The sequence below is a fragment of the Triticum aestivum genome, chromosome 6A, assembly GCF_018294505.1.
Source record: "Triticum aestivum cultivar Chinese Spring chromosome 6A, IWGSC CS RefSeq v2.1, whole genome shotgun sequence".
NCBI lineage: Eukaryota > Viridiplantae > Streptophyta > Magnoliopsida > Poales > Poaceae > Triticum > Triticum aestivum.
In genome coordinates, this window is record NC_057809.1 from 481,466,847 (window position 1) to 481,483,499 (window position 16,653).

Genomic DNA, 16,653 nt, shown 5'->3' on the forward strand with positions numbered 1-16,653 from the left:
GGGTTTAATTTCCAAAAACTGCAGGGACTTTTTTGCAAAACAACCACGACGGACGGGCAGAAGCACTCCGTGCTTTATTAGGTAAAAAAAAATAATATATATATATATCTCTACTCCTAATGTCTCAGTTGGTAGGTCGCGTTCCGGGTTTTATTTTCGTCCCACCATTTTCGTCCCACCATTTTCGTCTGATTTTTTTTCGTTGGTTTTTTTTCGCCGGTTTTTTCGTCCCCTCCCACCCCCTGCCCACCCCACCGGTCTCCCTCCCTCCCTCGAACCCTAGCTTCCCCTCGTCTCCCTGCCTCCAGCCGCACTCGCCGCCGGACCCCAATCCCCGATCTGACCCCCCCCCCTCATGCCCTCTCCATCCTCCTCCTCAAGACGTCACCATCGCCTCCGTTCGCCTTCTCCCGCGCCGGCGCCGTCGAGGCCGAGTCGTTCCACTTCCCGCTCTGGCAGGTCTGCGCGGCCGCGTGCGGGGCGTTCGTCTTCTCCCGCGCCGATGTCGTCGAGGCCGAGGCGTTCGACTTCCCGGCCTGCTATGGCTGGGTAATTCTTGTCTTGCTATAACTCTTCACGTGCAGAGAAGGGAAGAAGAAGGGGAAAGGGGATAGTCGCCGACACCGCCTAAGCGAAGCGGGTGCTGCTCGCCTGCAACGGCGGCGGCGACGCCGTCTCGCGGGGGGTCGCCGTTGGCTTCGCCAGGCACGGCTGCAGGTACTCCCTCTCACTTTTCCCCTTCTTCTTCCTGTCGTTGGGTTCTGAATCTAAGCGCGCGCGCACACACACAGGCTGGTCCTGGTGGGCGACGAGGGCGCCCTGGCCGCGACGGCGGAGGAGGCGCGGCCCAAGGGGCGGCGGCCATCGTGGTGCTTGGGCTGGACTTGGCGGCCTGCGACGAGGCAGCCGTCGGCGCCGCGGTGGACGCGGCGTGGCGCTGCTTCGGGGACGGCGGGCTCCATGCCCTTGTCAACTGCTGCTCCTTCGAGGGTATGCACATACTAATGACAGACACTGATACACATGCCCAATTTTCCATCTGACAGAATTTTTTCACACATGCCCAAGCCCGACTAATCACCAACCTAAATGATTGTCAGTTCTTCTCTGAATATTTCAGTCAGCTTATCATCCAGTAATTTCGTCCATGCATCTGTATTTGGCTACTGTATGAGCAGGGGAAGTGCAAGATTGCCTCAGCGTGACTGAAGATGAGTACAACAAGACCATGAAAGTCAATGTAATCACACCTTGGCTCCTGATAAAGGCGATAGCGAAGCGGTCCCGGGATGCGCAGTCGGGCGGCTCCGTGGTTTGCTTGACCCAGATCATCGGCGCTGAGAAAGGATTGTATCCGGGGGCTGCGGCATACGGCACAAGTTTAGGCGCCGTTCACCAGCTCGTCAGAGTAAGCCTGCTTTCCTGTTACCAAAAAAGCCTGAATGATTGCTCACGGAAATCCTGAATGCATACATGACCATGATGTTCTTCGTTTTTTCAGCTGTCGGCGATGGAGCTCGGCAAGCACAAGATCAGGGTGAACGCCGTCTGCCGCGGCCTCCACCTGGGGGACAAGTTCCCTCTCTCTGTTGGGGAGGAGAAGGCCGAGAAGGCGACCGGGGAGGTGATGCCGCTGCGGCGGTGGCTGGACCCGGACAAGGACCTCGCTTCCACGGTGTTGTACCTGGTCGGCGACGACTCCCGCTTCATGACAGGCACCACCATCTATGTCGACGGTGCACAGTCCATTGTGCGCCCTCGCATGCGTTCCTTCCTGTAGGTAGGTTAGTCATGCTGATCCTGGGGCTGGTTGGCCATGCTTGGATTTCACATTCCATCAGGATGACTCCCTGATATCTTGTTGTTGTTGTTGTTGAATAGCAATAGCGGTTTGTGCAAAGGGATCAACTGCCATAATTAAGCAGTCTCTATGAATGCAATAATTAACAGGGTTTAATATGGTAGAGTAAAGATCAAAATTGACAAAGAGTATCCAGAATCAACATGAGTGGCACAGCAGGCCCTTCTTCAGATTAAAAGACAAACGCAGAACCTTGCTGCACACAGGCATCAAAGGAGTGAAATGGATTGAGTAGTCGACATGTGAGCTACCATGTTTCTATACATCTGTAATTAGTTCTTAGTATTTTTCCTTCATTTTTGTAGTTATGCCACCTGATTACGTTCCTGCCCTGTAACCTGTTGTTTCCCTCTTAATGAATGAAAAGCAGCACCTGCTGCAGTTCGTCAAAAAATAATCGTACCATCGTCACGGACGCGGGGCTAAACAGGACTGTGGGTGTCTGTGCTTTTCAGGTGGACCAAGCCGTATCAATGGCGTTCGGAGAGAACGGAGCAACCAACTACATCCGCATCCAGGTAAATAATTTATCTTGTACTGTAATTTTCTTCACGGCTGCTGAATTATTATTACCACTGTGAAATGTGAGTCAACCAAAGCTTACTGTCCCAATTGTTCCTGTCCTCAGGGTAACGGCATTACCGCCGGAGCGACGACGGAGGCGGCCATGGCGGAGCGGGGGGTGGAGTCGGTCCTGTTCCGGGGGAAGAAGCTGATGCCGCAGACCAACGACGAGCGGCTGGACGGCGTGGTGGAGCAGCTGGTGCGGGATCCTCCGTGATTCGGCCATTGCCATTCTCCACGGATCTGGCCGTGGCCACAACCGACGCTGTCGGTTCCATGGAGGAGCTCACCCCGGCCTTCTCCTCGTTTTCCTCCATGGTCGGGTCTCCTGGTGGAGGTGCCGATGCTGCCGGTTCCACAACGCAAGAGCCCGTGGCAACGCGGCAAACTGAAGTTGTTCGCCGGCGTCGCACAGGGCGTCTTTGGCGTCGCAGGAAACCCTACCTTGGGGTTGGCATAGGGCATCTCTGGCGTCGTATGAAACCCCACCGCGGGGCTGGTGCAGGGAGTGGCCGACCATCCCACCCTGCTGAAGCCGCAGGGCGTCTCTGCCAAGTCCATGGTTGGCGAGTCCAAGGCCGTCTCTATCCAGGCCTCCGTGGTTGAGGCGAACTGCACTAACATCGATGTCTGCCCTGAACTGTTGTAAGTTTACTGACCGCGTGCTTCTGATTTCTAATGTATTCTTGCTGTTTGCATTTCTCTCATTCGTACCCTCGTATTACAGTGCATCTAAAAGCTCTTGTGACGATGGAAAGTCTACCTCCAAGGGACCAAAAAAGAAAATCGGTCCTAAAAGATCGTAAGTTGATCACTAGATCCATATACACGTCTGATATCGTGCTGTGTCCATCTGTTCATCGTTTCATGATCTGGTCCATGGTTTCTGTATTTGCAGTTCGCTTGACACATCTACTCACGATGACAGTGAAGTATATCAAGCTGGTGCTAAAAGAAGGTTTGTGTTTATCCTCTCTAATATATTTTTACTGTTGTTGTACTTGGTTGGTCGCTAATGCTTTTTTGATACAACATAAGCAGGACTCTTAACCCCTCTATTCCTCATAAGGAGAGCTTGGAGTCTGAAGATTTTTCTGCAAAGTAGGTTTCCCTTTGGCTCTAATTCATGATATTTGGTAACTTGTTGTTGTTGTAGTTATATTGATAACCTGGTGATTTCAGATACCAACAAAAATTTATTTGCCTATATTACGGTTGCAGAAGTCCTTGTGGATATCCTATACAGTATAAATATGAACCACCACTTGGTGGATCGCTGCTGTTTAGAGCTCTGCTCTGTTAATGCTACTTTGAGTCTAGATGGCATTAACTACAGAGAAGGGATCTAGCTAGGTTTGCAATGGCATGTGTACTAACGAATCATTTTAGTCTCAGGTTTTCCCTGCAAAACTGAAGTTCATGTCTCATGTTTGGATTAATCACGGTGTAGTCTGATGGTAATTTGTCTACTTAGTGCAGTTTATGTATTCTTCCACAACTTCATTTAATGCTTTCAGAGTTAAAGTTTTGGGGATAGTTTGGATGTTATACCCAAGGCATTATAATTGCTCTATATTATTCTTAATTTCATATATCATCACCTTAGACTACTCGAACTGTCGGCCATGCTTTGTGATCATGTGCGACGAGCATATTGTTCGGTGCTGCTATTTTCCATTCGCTGCTGGGTTGCTTCTACTCTCCACCAATCTGTCAAGTAGCAAAGAGTAGGTTTGACCTCAATTTCGATGCAGACATGGATTGGGATGTGATGCATGTACTTGCTAATTAAGGGATTTGGATCTTGCCCTCAATTAGAGTTCCCAATCTCAACGAAGTGGGGTTTACGAATTTTATTATTTTTTAGCTTGAATGGACTGTAGCTTCGCTTAATTGACTGACAGTTGTATTTGACTGCATAACTGGATTAATTGATTTCATGGCAGATGCCGGTTTTGACCTTGGTTGATCATGCTTTGTTCCTTGTTTGGCCTGCAACATATTTTCTATGCATTCGCAGAAATGGTAACTGAATAATTACTTCATACTACAGAATATCTTGCTTAATACCTGAGTCCCCGGCCCTTGTTGCTACAGGTTTATCTTGGACATGATTCTCAAAGAAGATACAGATGTGCATGCTTCATATCTTCTACACGCTTATGCAAAGCAGGATTTTATTCATATTTTGATGAGCTTAATTTCTTATGCTAATGTTTGCTTCCGCCTGAAGGATACATATGGTATGTTTTGTGAGCGGTGGGTATGGATGAGGTGAGTGCGTCTGTTAGTGCATCATTTTTGTTGGATACTTTAATCTGTTAAGGTTGGTATATATTGAGTGTTGATGATGACATGTTTATTTTGATTGGCGTGGTTGCCTCAAAGTAATGCCCTGCTACTCCTTGGGGGGCGTGAGTGAAGATTTATGCCTTAAGCATAGGAATGAGGGAGTAGGTATCCAACAGAATAGGCGATGATGCTAGGAGAAAAAGAAGACTTTGATCTGGTTCTTCAAAGAGGTACATCAAGGAACAAGTACATGGTGCTACTCGATGGTCAGCCAGATTCTGACTATTATTTTGGGATGCCAAAGAGATAGCACATGATGTTCGACCGCTGGGGAATTGAAGTATAGTGCTTACCAATATACTGGCATGTATTTTTTTCTAAAGGATATAGTGGTTTCCTTTAGTTGAAATACATAAAATTTTCACCCCCAATGATTCAACAAGAGTTGTTCATTAAAAGTGTGTGGTCTCTTTCTTCATCAAGAATTGAAATATCTGTGCTATTATAACTCCATGGAGAGCAATAATATAATTTTCACAAGGGGTGACCTTTATTGGCTAATTGTATAGTTTATGATCTTATGGAGTTTAGGTTTGTAAATCCATGTATTTTTTAGATGAAGAAACAAAGGAGATGACTATATCAAGGATCACATATGGTTAAATGTAGAAACAATGAACACGGTGGCATATCAGTTGCAACATGGTGAAAATTTTAGGATAGAAGGATAAACGAATTGCCCGGCCTGTTCAAGAGTTAATAAAAAAATGAACAGAGTGGCACAAGAATACTTTGCGGTAATGCATGCTATTCGATTGTATGTTACAACGTGGCAATGACTCAGGATATATCGGATCTGCCTTTATGACAGTGGTGGATCAGCACGAACACAAGGGGTGGGGATCAGGGCAGAGAGTAGGCGGTTGGCTGGGGACTCCTTGGTGGTCCGTGGGGGATATACAATTGAAGGTGGGAGGGCGCCATGGCGAGGTGAGGTGGGCATCATCTGATTTTAAAGAAGAGGGCTCTAGCGAGAAATGTCCCGCTACAGCAGGAAACCGAGCGGGAAGGGATGGGTTCAACAGAAAAAGGGAATGGTGCGTCGTGGGTTGAGTTTTTTGTGTTAGGACCGTGTATTGGAGATAAAATGACGGATAGTCCGGAGAAGCACATTTCTCCTCCACAGATGGTCTGGATTTGAAGAAGTACATATTGTCCAGATGGTTGAATATTGGGGTGCATGCAGGGTGCCTGTTTGATGTTCGAACATGCCCAAATAGACGAGGAAGAAATGAACTTCGACCTTTGAGACGGCCTTAATCATCTGTTCGATTCATTTATATAAATCGCATTATATGTATGCATTGTCAAATTGCCTTTTATTAACAGTTTACAATGTAAGTGAAGTGGACTTAAATTATTACTTGATTATACCTGTGCTATCTTTTTTTATATGCATTATGTTTACATAATTCCAGCAAAATATTTCAAGAGTCCGTGGCAACGCACGGGCATTATACTAGTAGGTATAGGTATAGGTATAGGTATAGGTAATAGGTAATTATGGTGGAGAAACCAAACTTTGATAAAATGTTTAAAGGCTCCGAAATAATTAAAACATTAGTTAAAACAATTAAATAAATGCTTTTTGGAATTAATAAAATATTAAACTAAATTATTTAGTTGCCCAAACTTATGTGGCAGTAGCATAATTTTTAACACTAAATTAGGGACAACTTTTATAATTTATAAAACTAAAATAAAAGGAAACTAAAAATAAAACAGAAAAGAAAAATAAACAAAAAATAAAACGGGAAAAACCCCACGGCCCACTGGCCCAGCCGCCCCCACTCCCTTCCATAACCCCTCACCCGAAACCCTATCCCATCGGTCGCCCACTCCACCCCCCCCCATCGCTCGTTCCCCCCTCCCCTGAACCAGATTGGGATCGACCTGATCCCGCCACCCGTCGCGGCCCGGTAACGCCCCGCCATTTACCGGACCTCCCAGTCGGACTGCCCGTCCCCGACTCTCCCTTGCCGGCTCCCCAGGCCTCGCCGACCCCCCTTCACGACAGCGCGGGTGAGCACCCCCCCCTCTGCCCCTTCCGCTTCCCCTCCGTCTGGTCACCACACGTCCCCCGCCGCGCTCCACCCGCTCCAGGGCTCGGCCCGCCCGCCTCACCTTCCTCCGACGGCCCACCCGCGACCCCCGTTCCCCAAGCCGCTCGCCCGCGCGTGGCCTTCTTGCCGTCTGCAGCTGCCCCGCATTGCCACCTCCTGCTCTACTGCCGTGCCCGCCGCCGCCACGCTGGCCGCCTCCACCGCCCCCGTAGTTGTCGTCCCCGGGCACGCACGCCCCTGGTCCCATCACCTCGCTCCAGTCCCACCCCCGCCGGCTCCCATGGCCGACGTCAAGGGCGCCGGCAGCCGCGCCGCTGGTCTCGCCTAAGGCCAGCACCCGGGATCGCCCCATCGGCCGCTCGAGGTTGCGCTAGTCGCCCTCACCTGGTTTGGCCTCTAGACCACTGACCAGAGGGCCCATCGCCCTAAAAAAATGAAAAACGAATTTAAAAATATAATAAAAAGAAAATAATTAATTAACTTAATTAACTCTGTTTAGTTAACCTAATCACTTAATTCAACTAATTAATCATGTTTAGTTAAACTGTGCCAATGACAAACGGGACCCACCCGTTAGGTTGGCTAGTCAGCGGTCTGAGTTGACCGCTGACATCATGCTGACATCATGATGACGTAATAATTGTTTTTTGAATTAAATTAATCTTCTAATTTCAGAAAATGATTTATAACTTTGAAAATCAATATAAAATAATCTATAACTCGGATGAAAATGAGATGAATCCAAAATTGCAGTCCGTTCGTATGCCACACGTCCCTAGCATAGAGAACATGCAACCACCCCCTCTAGTTAGTTGTCCGAAAATGCCGAACACCAGGAATACTTCCCCGGATGTTTCCCCCCTTCGCCAGTAGCACCTGGTACCGTGTTAGGGCCTACCTAGCACCGCTTTTTGTCATGTCATGCATCATCATGCATCTGTTTGCATTGTATTCATTGTTTATTCCCCCTCTTCCCTCCGTTAGACTTCGAGCCTAAAGCCACTGCTGCCCTGATCGACCACGGTGTTGATGACCCCTCCTTCTCGACCGAGCTTCTAGGCAAGCAAACCCCCCTTGATCATCGCAATATTGCCTACTCTTTCCCTTTACTGCTTGCAATAGAGTAGTGTTTTTGTTTCATCGGTTTGATCATATCCGCTTCATAGCCTGTCTTTCCTACTACTATTGTTCCCTTTACCTGCAATCCTAAATGCTTAGTATAGGTTGCTAGTACTACATCGGTGGCCATACACCCTTGTCCGTCTGCCATGCTATACTACCGGGTCATGATCACTTCGGGAGGTGATCACGGGTATATACTATATACTATTACATACTTATGTTACTATTCAGATGTGGGGGTTGAAGGGGCAGGTGGTTCCACCTAGGAGAGAGGTGGGAATGGTCCCCGGTCGGCGTGCATGGGTACTTCAAATAACACGCTTAACAAGATTGGGTATTTGATATGAGTTGGTATTGACCTATACGCTAACCGCCACATGGGACAAGATATGGTCAACCGACATCGTATTATCAACCGAAGCTTTCCAAACGTCAGTGACTGAGCGGCGCACGCTCGGGTGGTCCGTGTAAAGCAACCACCTTGTAGTGTGGGTTGCCAGGGCTGATCCCGGCCGCCCTCGCAACATGCAGGAGTGCAACGGGCGATGGGCCCAAGACCCATGCGCACTTATGATGTAGACCGGTGTGATGACCTCTTTGTTGGGCCTAGGTAGGCTGCGACGTGTTGATCTTCCGAGGCCGGGCATGACCCAGGAAAGTGTGTCCGGCCAGAGTGATCGAGCATGTCGGGTAATGTGGTGCACCCCTGTAGGGAAGATTAATCTATTTGAATAGTCGTGTCCATGGTAACATGACACTTGGAGTTGTATTCTGACCTCATGACAACTAGAACCGAATACTTAATAAAGCACACCCTTTCAAGTGCTAGATATAACCCGGTGATCGCTCTCTCGTAGGGTGTTGAGGAGAGGATCATCGGGTAGGTTTATACTATACAGTGTTACTTGATGCTATACTTGCTACTCTCTTCTACTGCTTCAATATGGAGGCTGCCAGAAGTGTAGTCTTCGATAGGACTAGCTTATCCCCCTATTATTCTGGCATTCTGCAGTTTAATCCACAGATACTACCCCTTTCATTGATACCGATGCATATGTAGTATAGATATGATGTCAATCTTGCAAGTACTTTGGATGAGTACTCGCGGTAGCTTTGCTTCCCCCTTTTCCCCTTCGATACCTGGTTGCTGCGATCAGATGTTGGAGCCTAGGAGCCAGACGCCACCGTCGATGATGACCCCTACTACACCATGGGTGCCTACTACTACATTCAGGCTGCCGATGACCAAGAGTAGTTTAAAAGAATCCCAGGCAGGAGGCCATGCGCCTCTCGATCTGTATCCATGTTTGTGCTAGTCATCTTATGGCACCTTCTTTAACTTATGTATGTACTCAGATATTGTTGCTTCTGTTGACTCGTTTCTGTTCGAGCATTTGTATTCGAGCCCTCGAGGCCCCTGTCTTGTAATATGAAGCTTGTATGACTTCTATTTGTGTTTAGAGTTGTGTTGTGATATCTTCCCGTGAGTCCCTGATCTTGATTAGTGTATGATTAGTGTATGATTGAATCGGGGGCATCACTGATCGACACTATATGATTTCATGTAACAATTGCTATAAATAGATAGTTAAAGTATATAAGTAAAATATTTTTCTGAATCAATTAGCGTGCTATATAAATTTTCTCATAGAAATATAACTATTAATTACAACATGGAAATAAAATCATGCTTTATTATTGCCACTATGGCATATTCCCAATAGTCAGCAGGGTGACGATGATGATAAGTGATATGTCCATTTTGCATCATGCTTTTATATTGATATTTATTGCAATATGGGCTGTTATTACACATTATGGTACAAAATTTATGCCTTTTCTCTCTTATTTTACAAAGTTTACATGAAGAGGGAGAATGCCGGCAGCTGGAATTCTGGGCCGGAAAGGAGCAAATCTGAGAGACCTATTCTACACAACTCCAACAGTCCTGAAAAATTTACGGAGAATTATTTTGGAATATATAAAAAATATTGGGTGAAGAAAATACCAGAGGGGACCCACCAGGAGGCCACAAACCTGGGGGCGCACCCCTAGGGCTTGTGGGCCCCCTGCCAGGTCCTCGATGCCCATCTTTTGCTATATGGAGGCTTTTGACTTGGAAAAACGACACGGGAGCTTTCAGGACAAAGCGCCGCCGTCTCGAGGTGGAACCTGGGCGGAAGTAATCTAGGGCTCTAGCAGAGCTGTTCTGTCAGGGAAACTTGCCTCCTGGAGGGGGAAATCGAAGCCATCATCATCACCAACAATCCTCTCGTCGAGAGGGGGTCAATCTCCATCAACATCTTCACCAGCACCATCTCCTGTCAAACGCTAGTTCATCTCTTGTATCCAATCTTTGTGTCAAAACCTTAGATTGGTACCTGTGGGTTGCTAGTAGTGTTGATTACTCCTTGTAGTTGATGCTAGTTAGTTATTCGGTGGAAGATCATATGTTCAGATCCTTAATGATATTTAATACCCCTCTGGTAATGAACATGAATATGCTTTGTGAGTATTTACGTTTGTTCCTGAGGACATGTGATGTCTACTACACAACCTTCTTATTGTAGACGTTGTTGGGTCTCCAAGTGTAGAGGTTTGTAGGACAGTAGAAAATTTCCCTCAAGTGGATGACCTAACTAAGGTTTATCAATCCGTGGGAGGCGTAGGATGAAGATGGTCTATCTCAAACAACCCTACAACCAAATAACAAAGAGTCTCTTGTGTCCCCAACACACCCAATACAATGGTAAATTGTATTGGTGCACTAGTTCGGTGAAGAGATGGTGATACAAGTGCAATATGGATGGTAGATATAGGTTTTTGTAATCTGAAAATATAAAAACAGCAAGGTAACTAATGATAAAAGTGAGCACAAACGGTATTGCAATGCTAGGAAACAAGGCCTAGGGTTCATACTTTCACTAGTGCAAGTTCTCTCAACAATAATAACATAATTGGATCATATAACAATCCCTCAACATGTAACAAAGAGTCACTAATAGCGGAGAACAAACGAAGAGATTATTGTAGGGTACGAAACCACCTCAAAGTTATTCTTTCTGAATGATCTATTCAAGAGTCCGTAGTAAAATAACATGAAGCTATTCTTTCCGTTCAATCTATCCTAGAGTTAGTACTAGAATAACACCTTAAGACACAAATCAACCAAAACTCTAATGTCACCTAGATGCTCCAATGTCACCTCAAGTATCCATTGGTATGATTATACAATATGCATCACACAATCTCAGATTCATCTATTCAACCAACACAAAGAACTTCAAAGAGTGCCCAAAGTTTCCACCGAAGAGTCAAGACGAAAACGTGTGCCAACCCCTTTGCATAAGTTTACGAGGTCACGGAACTCACAAGTTGATCACCAAAACATACATCAAGTGGATCACGTGATATCCCATTGTCACCACAGATAAGCACATGCAAGACATACATCAAGTGTTCTCAAATCATTAAAGACTCAATCCGATAAGATAACTTCAAAGGGAAAACTCAATCCATTACAAGAGAGTAGGGGGGGAGACACATCATAAGATCCAACTATAATAGCAAAGCTCGTGATACATCAAGATCGTGTCGAATCAAGAACACGAGAGAGAGAGAGAGATCAAACACATAACTACTGGTACATACCCTCAGCCCCGAGGGTGAACTTCTCCCTCCTCTTCATGGAGAGTGCCAGGATAATGAAGATGTCCACCGGAGAGGGACTCCCCCACTGGCAGGGTGCCGGAACGGGTCTAGATTGGTTTTCGGTGGCTACAACGGCTTGCGGCGGCGGAACTCCCGATCTAGGTTTCTTTCTGGAAGTTTGGATATATAGAAGAGGTGTTGGAGTCGGGTACAAGGCAGGGGGGTCCCCGAGGCGGCCACGAGGTAGGAGGCGCGCCTAGGGGGGTAGGGCGTGCCCCCCCACCCTCGTGGTGGCCTCAGGACTCTTCTGGCCCATCTCCGGTACTCCGTGGGCTTCTTCTAGTCCAAAAATGATCTCCGTGAAATTTCAGATCAATTGGACTCCGTTTGGTTTTCCTTTTTTGCGATACTGAAAAACAAGAAAAAAAAACAGAAACTGGCACTAGGCTCCAGGTTAATAGGTTAGTCCCAAAAATCATATAAAATAGCATATAAATGCATATAAAACATCCAAGGTTGATAATATGATAGCATGGAACAATAAAAAATTATAGATACATTGGAGACATATCAACATGGGAGAAGTCTTGTTATAAGTAATCATGTGAATTTGGTATTCGTTTGATATTTTGATGAGATGTATGTTGTCTCTCCTCTAGTGGTGTTATGTGAGCGTCGACTACATGACATGTCACCATGATTTGGGCCTAGGGGAAGGCATTGGGAAGTAATATGTAGATGATGGGTTCCTAGAGTGACAGAAGCTTAGACCCTAGTTTATGTGTTGCTTCGTAAGGGGATGATTTGGATCCACATGTTTCATGCTATGGTTAGATTTAACTTGATTCTTCTTTCGTAGTTGCGGATGCTTGCGAGAGGGGTTAATCATAAGTGGGAGTCTTGTCCAAGTGGCAGAACCCAAGCACCGTTCCACCCACATATCAAATCATCAAAGTAACAAATGTGAATCATACAAGCATGATGAAAACTATCTTGACAGTAATTCCCATGTGTCCTCGGGAGCACTTTGCTTTATATAAGAGTTTGTCCAGGCTTGTCCTTTGCTACAAAAAGGATTGGGCCACCTTGCTGCACCATAGTTACACTTGTTGCTTGTTACTCGTTACGAATTATCTTATCACACAACTATCTGTTACCGATAATTTCAGTGCTTGCAGAGAATACCTTGCTGAAAACCGCTTGTCATTTCCTTCTGCTCCTCGTTGGGTTCAACACTCTTACTTATCGAAAGGACTGCGATAGATCCCCTATTCTTGTGGGTCATCAAGACTCTTTTCTGGCACCGTTGCCGGGGAGTGAAGCACCTTTGGTAAGTGGAATTTGGTAAGGAAACATTTATATTACGTGCTGAAATTTACTGTCACTTGTCACTATGGAAAATAATACTTTGAGGGGCTTGTTCGGGTTATCTTCACCTTGACCGGAAGAGAAAAGAGTTTCCCCTCAACCTACTACTCCTACTGAAAAATAGTTATTATGAAATTCCTTCGGGTATGATAGAGAAACTGCTAGCTAATCCTTATGCAGGAGATGGAACATTACATCCTGATATGCATCTAATCTATGTGGATGAAGTTTGTCGATTATTTAAGCTTGCAGGTTTACCCGAGGATGAAGTCAAGAATAAGATCTTCCCTTTATCTTTGAAGGATAAGGCATTGACATGGTATAGGTTATGCGACGATATTGGGACTTGGAACTACAACCAATTGAAATTGGAATTTCATCAGAAGTTTTGTCCTATACATCTAGTTCATCGTGATCAGAATTATATTTATAATTTTTCGTCTTGTGAAGGAGAAAGTATCGTTCAAGATTGGGGGAGGTTTAATTCAATGTTATATTCATGCCCCAATCATCATCTCTCAAGAGAAATTATTATTCAGAACTTTTATGCTCGGCTTTCTCGCAATGATCAATCTCGATACTTCTTGTACTGGTTCTTTTATGAAGAAGACTACTGAATTCAAATGGGATTTATTGGAAAGAATTAAATGCAACTCTAAAGATTGGGAACTCGACAAAGGTAAGGAGTCAGGTAAGTTTGATTGTGTTAAATCTTTTATGGATACCGATGCTTTTCGTGAATTTAGCACTAAATATGGACTTGACTCTGAAATAGTAGCTTCTTTTTGTGAATCATTTGCTACTCATGTTGATCTCCCTAAAGAGAAATGGTTTAAATATAATCCTCCCATTGAAGTAAAATTAGTAGAACCTATTAAAGTTGAAGAAGAAACTATTACTTATAATATTGATCCCGTTATTCCTACTGCTTACATTGAGAAACCACCTTTCCCTGTTAGGATAAAGGAACATGCTAAAGCTTCAGTTGTGGTTCGTAAGAGTTATACTATAACACCTACACCCCCTGAACAAATTATAGTTGAACCTAGTGTTGCTTTGCTTAAGGATCTCTTGTTCTATAATATTGATGGGCATGTCATTTATTTCTGTGATGAAGATGCTAGAATTTCCAAACCTGATGATAAAGATAAACATAGACATGTTGTTGGCATGCCTGTTGTTTCTGTTAAAATAGGAGATCGTTGTTATAATGGCTTATGTGATGTGGGTGCTACTGTGACTGCAATTCCCTTTACTTAATATCAAGAAATTATGAATGATATTGCACCTGCTGAAATAGAGGATATTGATGTTACTATTAAGCAAGCCAATAGGGATACTATATCACCAATTGGGATTTTTAAAGATGTTGAAGTCTTGTGTGGGAAAATAAAATACCCTATTGAATTTCTTGATCTTGGTTCCCCACAAGATGATTTTCGTCCCATTATATTTGATAGACCTTTCTTGAACACTGTTAATGCTAAGATAGATTGCGAGAAACAAACTATTAGTGTAAGTTTTGGGGATGTGTCTCATGAGTTTATTTTCTCCAAATTTCGTAGACAACCCCATGATAAAGAATTGCCTAGTAAGAATGAAATTATTGGTCTTGCTTCTATTATTGCGCCTCCTACTGATCCTTTAGAACAATATTTGCTAGACCATGAAAATGATATGTTTATGAATGAAAAAAGGAAGTAATTAAGATTTTCTTTAAACAAATGCATGTCTTGAAACACAATTTGCCAGTTGAGACTCTTGGATACGATCCTCTACCACCCAAGAGTGATCCCGTGTTTGATTTTAAACAATTACCTGATACTTTGAACTATGCTTATCTTGATGAGAAGAAGATATATCTTGTTATTATTAGTGCTAGCCTTTCAGAGCATGAAGAAAAGAAATTGTTGAAAAATCTGAAGAAGCACCGTGCCGCTATTGATATCCTCTTGATGATCCTAAGGTCATTAGTCCCACTCTATGTCAGCACAAAATTAATATGGAGCCTGATGCTAAACCGGTCGTTGATCATCAACGATAGTTAAATCCCAAGATGAAGGAACTGGTAAGAAATGAAATATTAAAGCTTTTGGAAGCAGGTATAATTTATCCTATTGCTGATAGTAGATGGGTAAGTCATGTTCATTGTGTCCCTAAGAAGGGAGGTATTACGGTTGTTCCCAATGATAAGAATGATTTGATTCCACAAAGAATTGTCACAAGTTATAGAATGGTTATTGATTTTAGAAAGTTGAACAAAGCTACTAGGAAAGATAATAACCCTCTATGAGTTATTGATCAAATGCTAGAAAGACTATCCAAACATACACATTTTTGCTTCCTAGATGGTTATTCTGGTTTTTCTCAAATACCTGTGTCACAAGAGGATCAAGAAAAAACTACTTTTACTTGCCCTTTTGTTATGCTTATAGACATATGCCTTTTGGTTTATGCAATGCACCTGCTACCTTTCAAAGATGTATGACTGCTATATTCTCTAACTTTTGTGAAAAGATTGTTGAGGTTTTCATGGATGATTTCTCCGTTTATGGAACTTCTTTTGATGATTTCTTAAGCAACCTTGATCGAGTTTTGCAGAGATGTGAAGAAACTAATCTTGTCTTGAATTGGGAGAAGTGACACTTTATGGTTAATGAAGGTATTGTATTGGGGCATAAAATTTTGGAGAGAGGTATTGAAGTTGATAAAGTTAAAGTAGATGCTATTTAAAAGATGTTATGTCCTAAAGATATCAAAGGCATAAGAAGTTTCCTTGGTCATGTTGGTTCCTATAAGAGATTTATTACAGACTTCTCTAAAATTTCTAAGTCTCTTACTAATCCTTTTCGAACAGATGTTCCATTTGTTTTTGATGATGATTGTGTAGAAGCCTTTGAAATACCTAAGAAAGCCTTTATTTCTGCACCTATTGTTCAACCACCTAATTGGAAACTACCCTTTGAAATTATGTGTGATGCTAGTGATTATGCTGTTGGTGTTGTTCTAGGATAAAGAGTTGATAAGAAATTAAATGTTATCCATTATGCTAGTAAAACACTAGACATTGCTCAAAGAAATTATGCTACTACTGAAAAGGAATTTTTAGCAGTTGTGTTTGCTTGTGATAAGTTCAGATATTATATTGTTGATTCCAAAGTAATTGTTCACACCGATCATGTTGCTATTAAATACCTTATGGAAAATAAGGATGCTAAATCTAGACTTATTAGATGGGTCCTCTTGCTACAAGAATTTGATTTGCATATTATTGATAGAAAGGGCACTGAGAACCCCGTAGCAGACAATTTGTCTAGGATAGAAAATATTCTTGATGACCCACTACCTCTTGACGATAGCATTCCCAATGAACAATTAGCTGCCATAAATGCTTCTCACAGTGCTCCATGGTATGCTGATTATGCTAATTACATTATTGCTAAATTTTTACCACCTACTTTCACATACCAGCAAAAGAAAACGTTTTTCTATGATTTAAGACATTACTTTTGGGATGACTGTCGGTGTCAAAACTGGCGGATCTCGGGTAGGGGGTCCCGAACTATGCGTCTAAGGTCGATGGTAACAGGAGACAAGGGACACGATGTTTACCCAGGTTTGGGCCCTCTCTATGGAGGTAATACCCTACGTCCTGCTTGATTGATATTGATG

General features: G+C 43.9%; 1 protein-coding gene across 1 annotated transcript; it reads left to right on the forward strand.

The window, feature by feature from the left end:
* The first annotated feature begins 355 nt into the window (after window positions 1-355).
* On the forward strand, window positions 356-5,278 carry LOC123129652 (dihydroanticapsin 7-dehydrogenase). The gene is made up of 10 exons (XM_044549729.1): window positions 356-459; window positions 585-717; window positions 792-990; window positions 1,179-1,408; window positions 1,502-1,780; window positions 2,317-2,379; window positions 2,490-3,070; window positions 3,153-3,383; window positions 3,467-4,450; window positions 4,523-5,278. The coding sequence occupies exons 1-5, from the start codon at window positions 356-358 to the stop codon at window positions 1,778-1,780; spliced, it is 945 nt and encodes a 314-aa protein (XP_044405664.1). The 3' UTR covers window positions 2,317-2,379; window positions 2,490-3,070; window positions 3,153-3,383; window positions 3,467-4,450; window positions 4,523-5,278.
* Window positions 5,279-16,653: the final 11,375 nt, after the last annotated feature.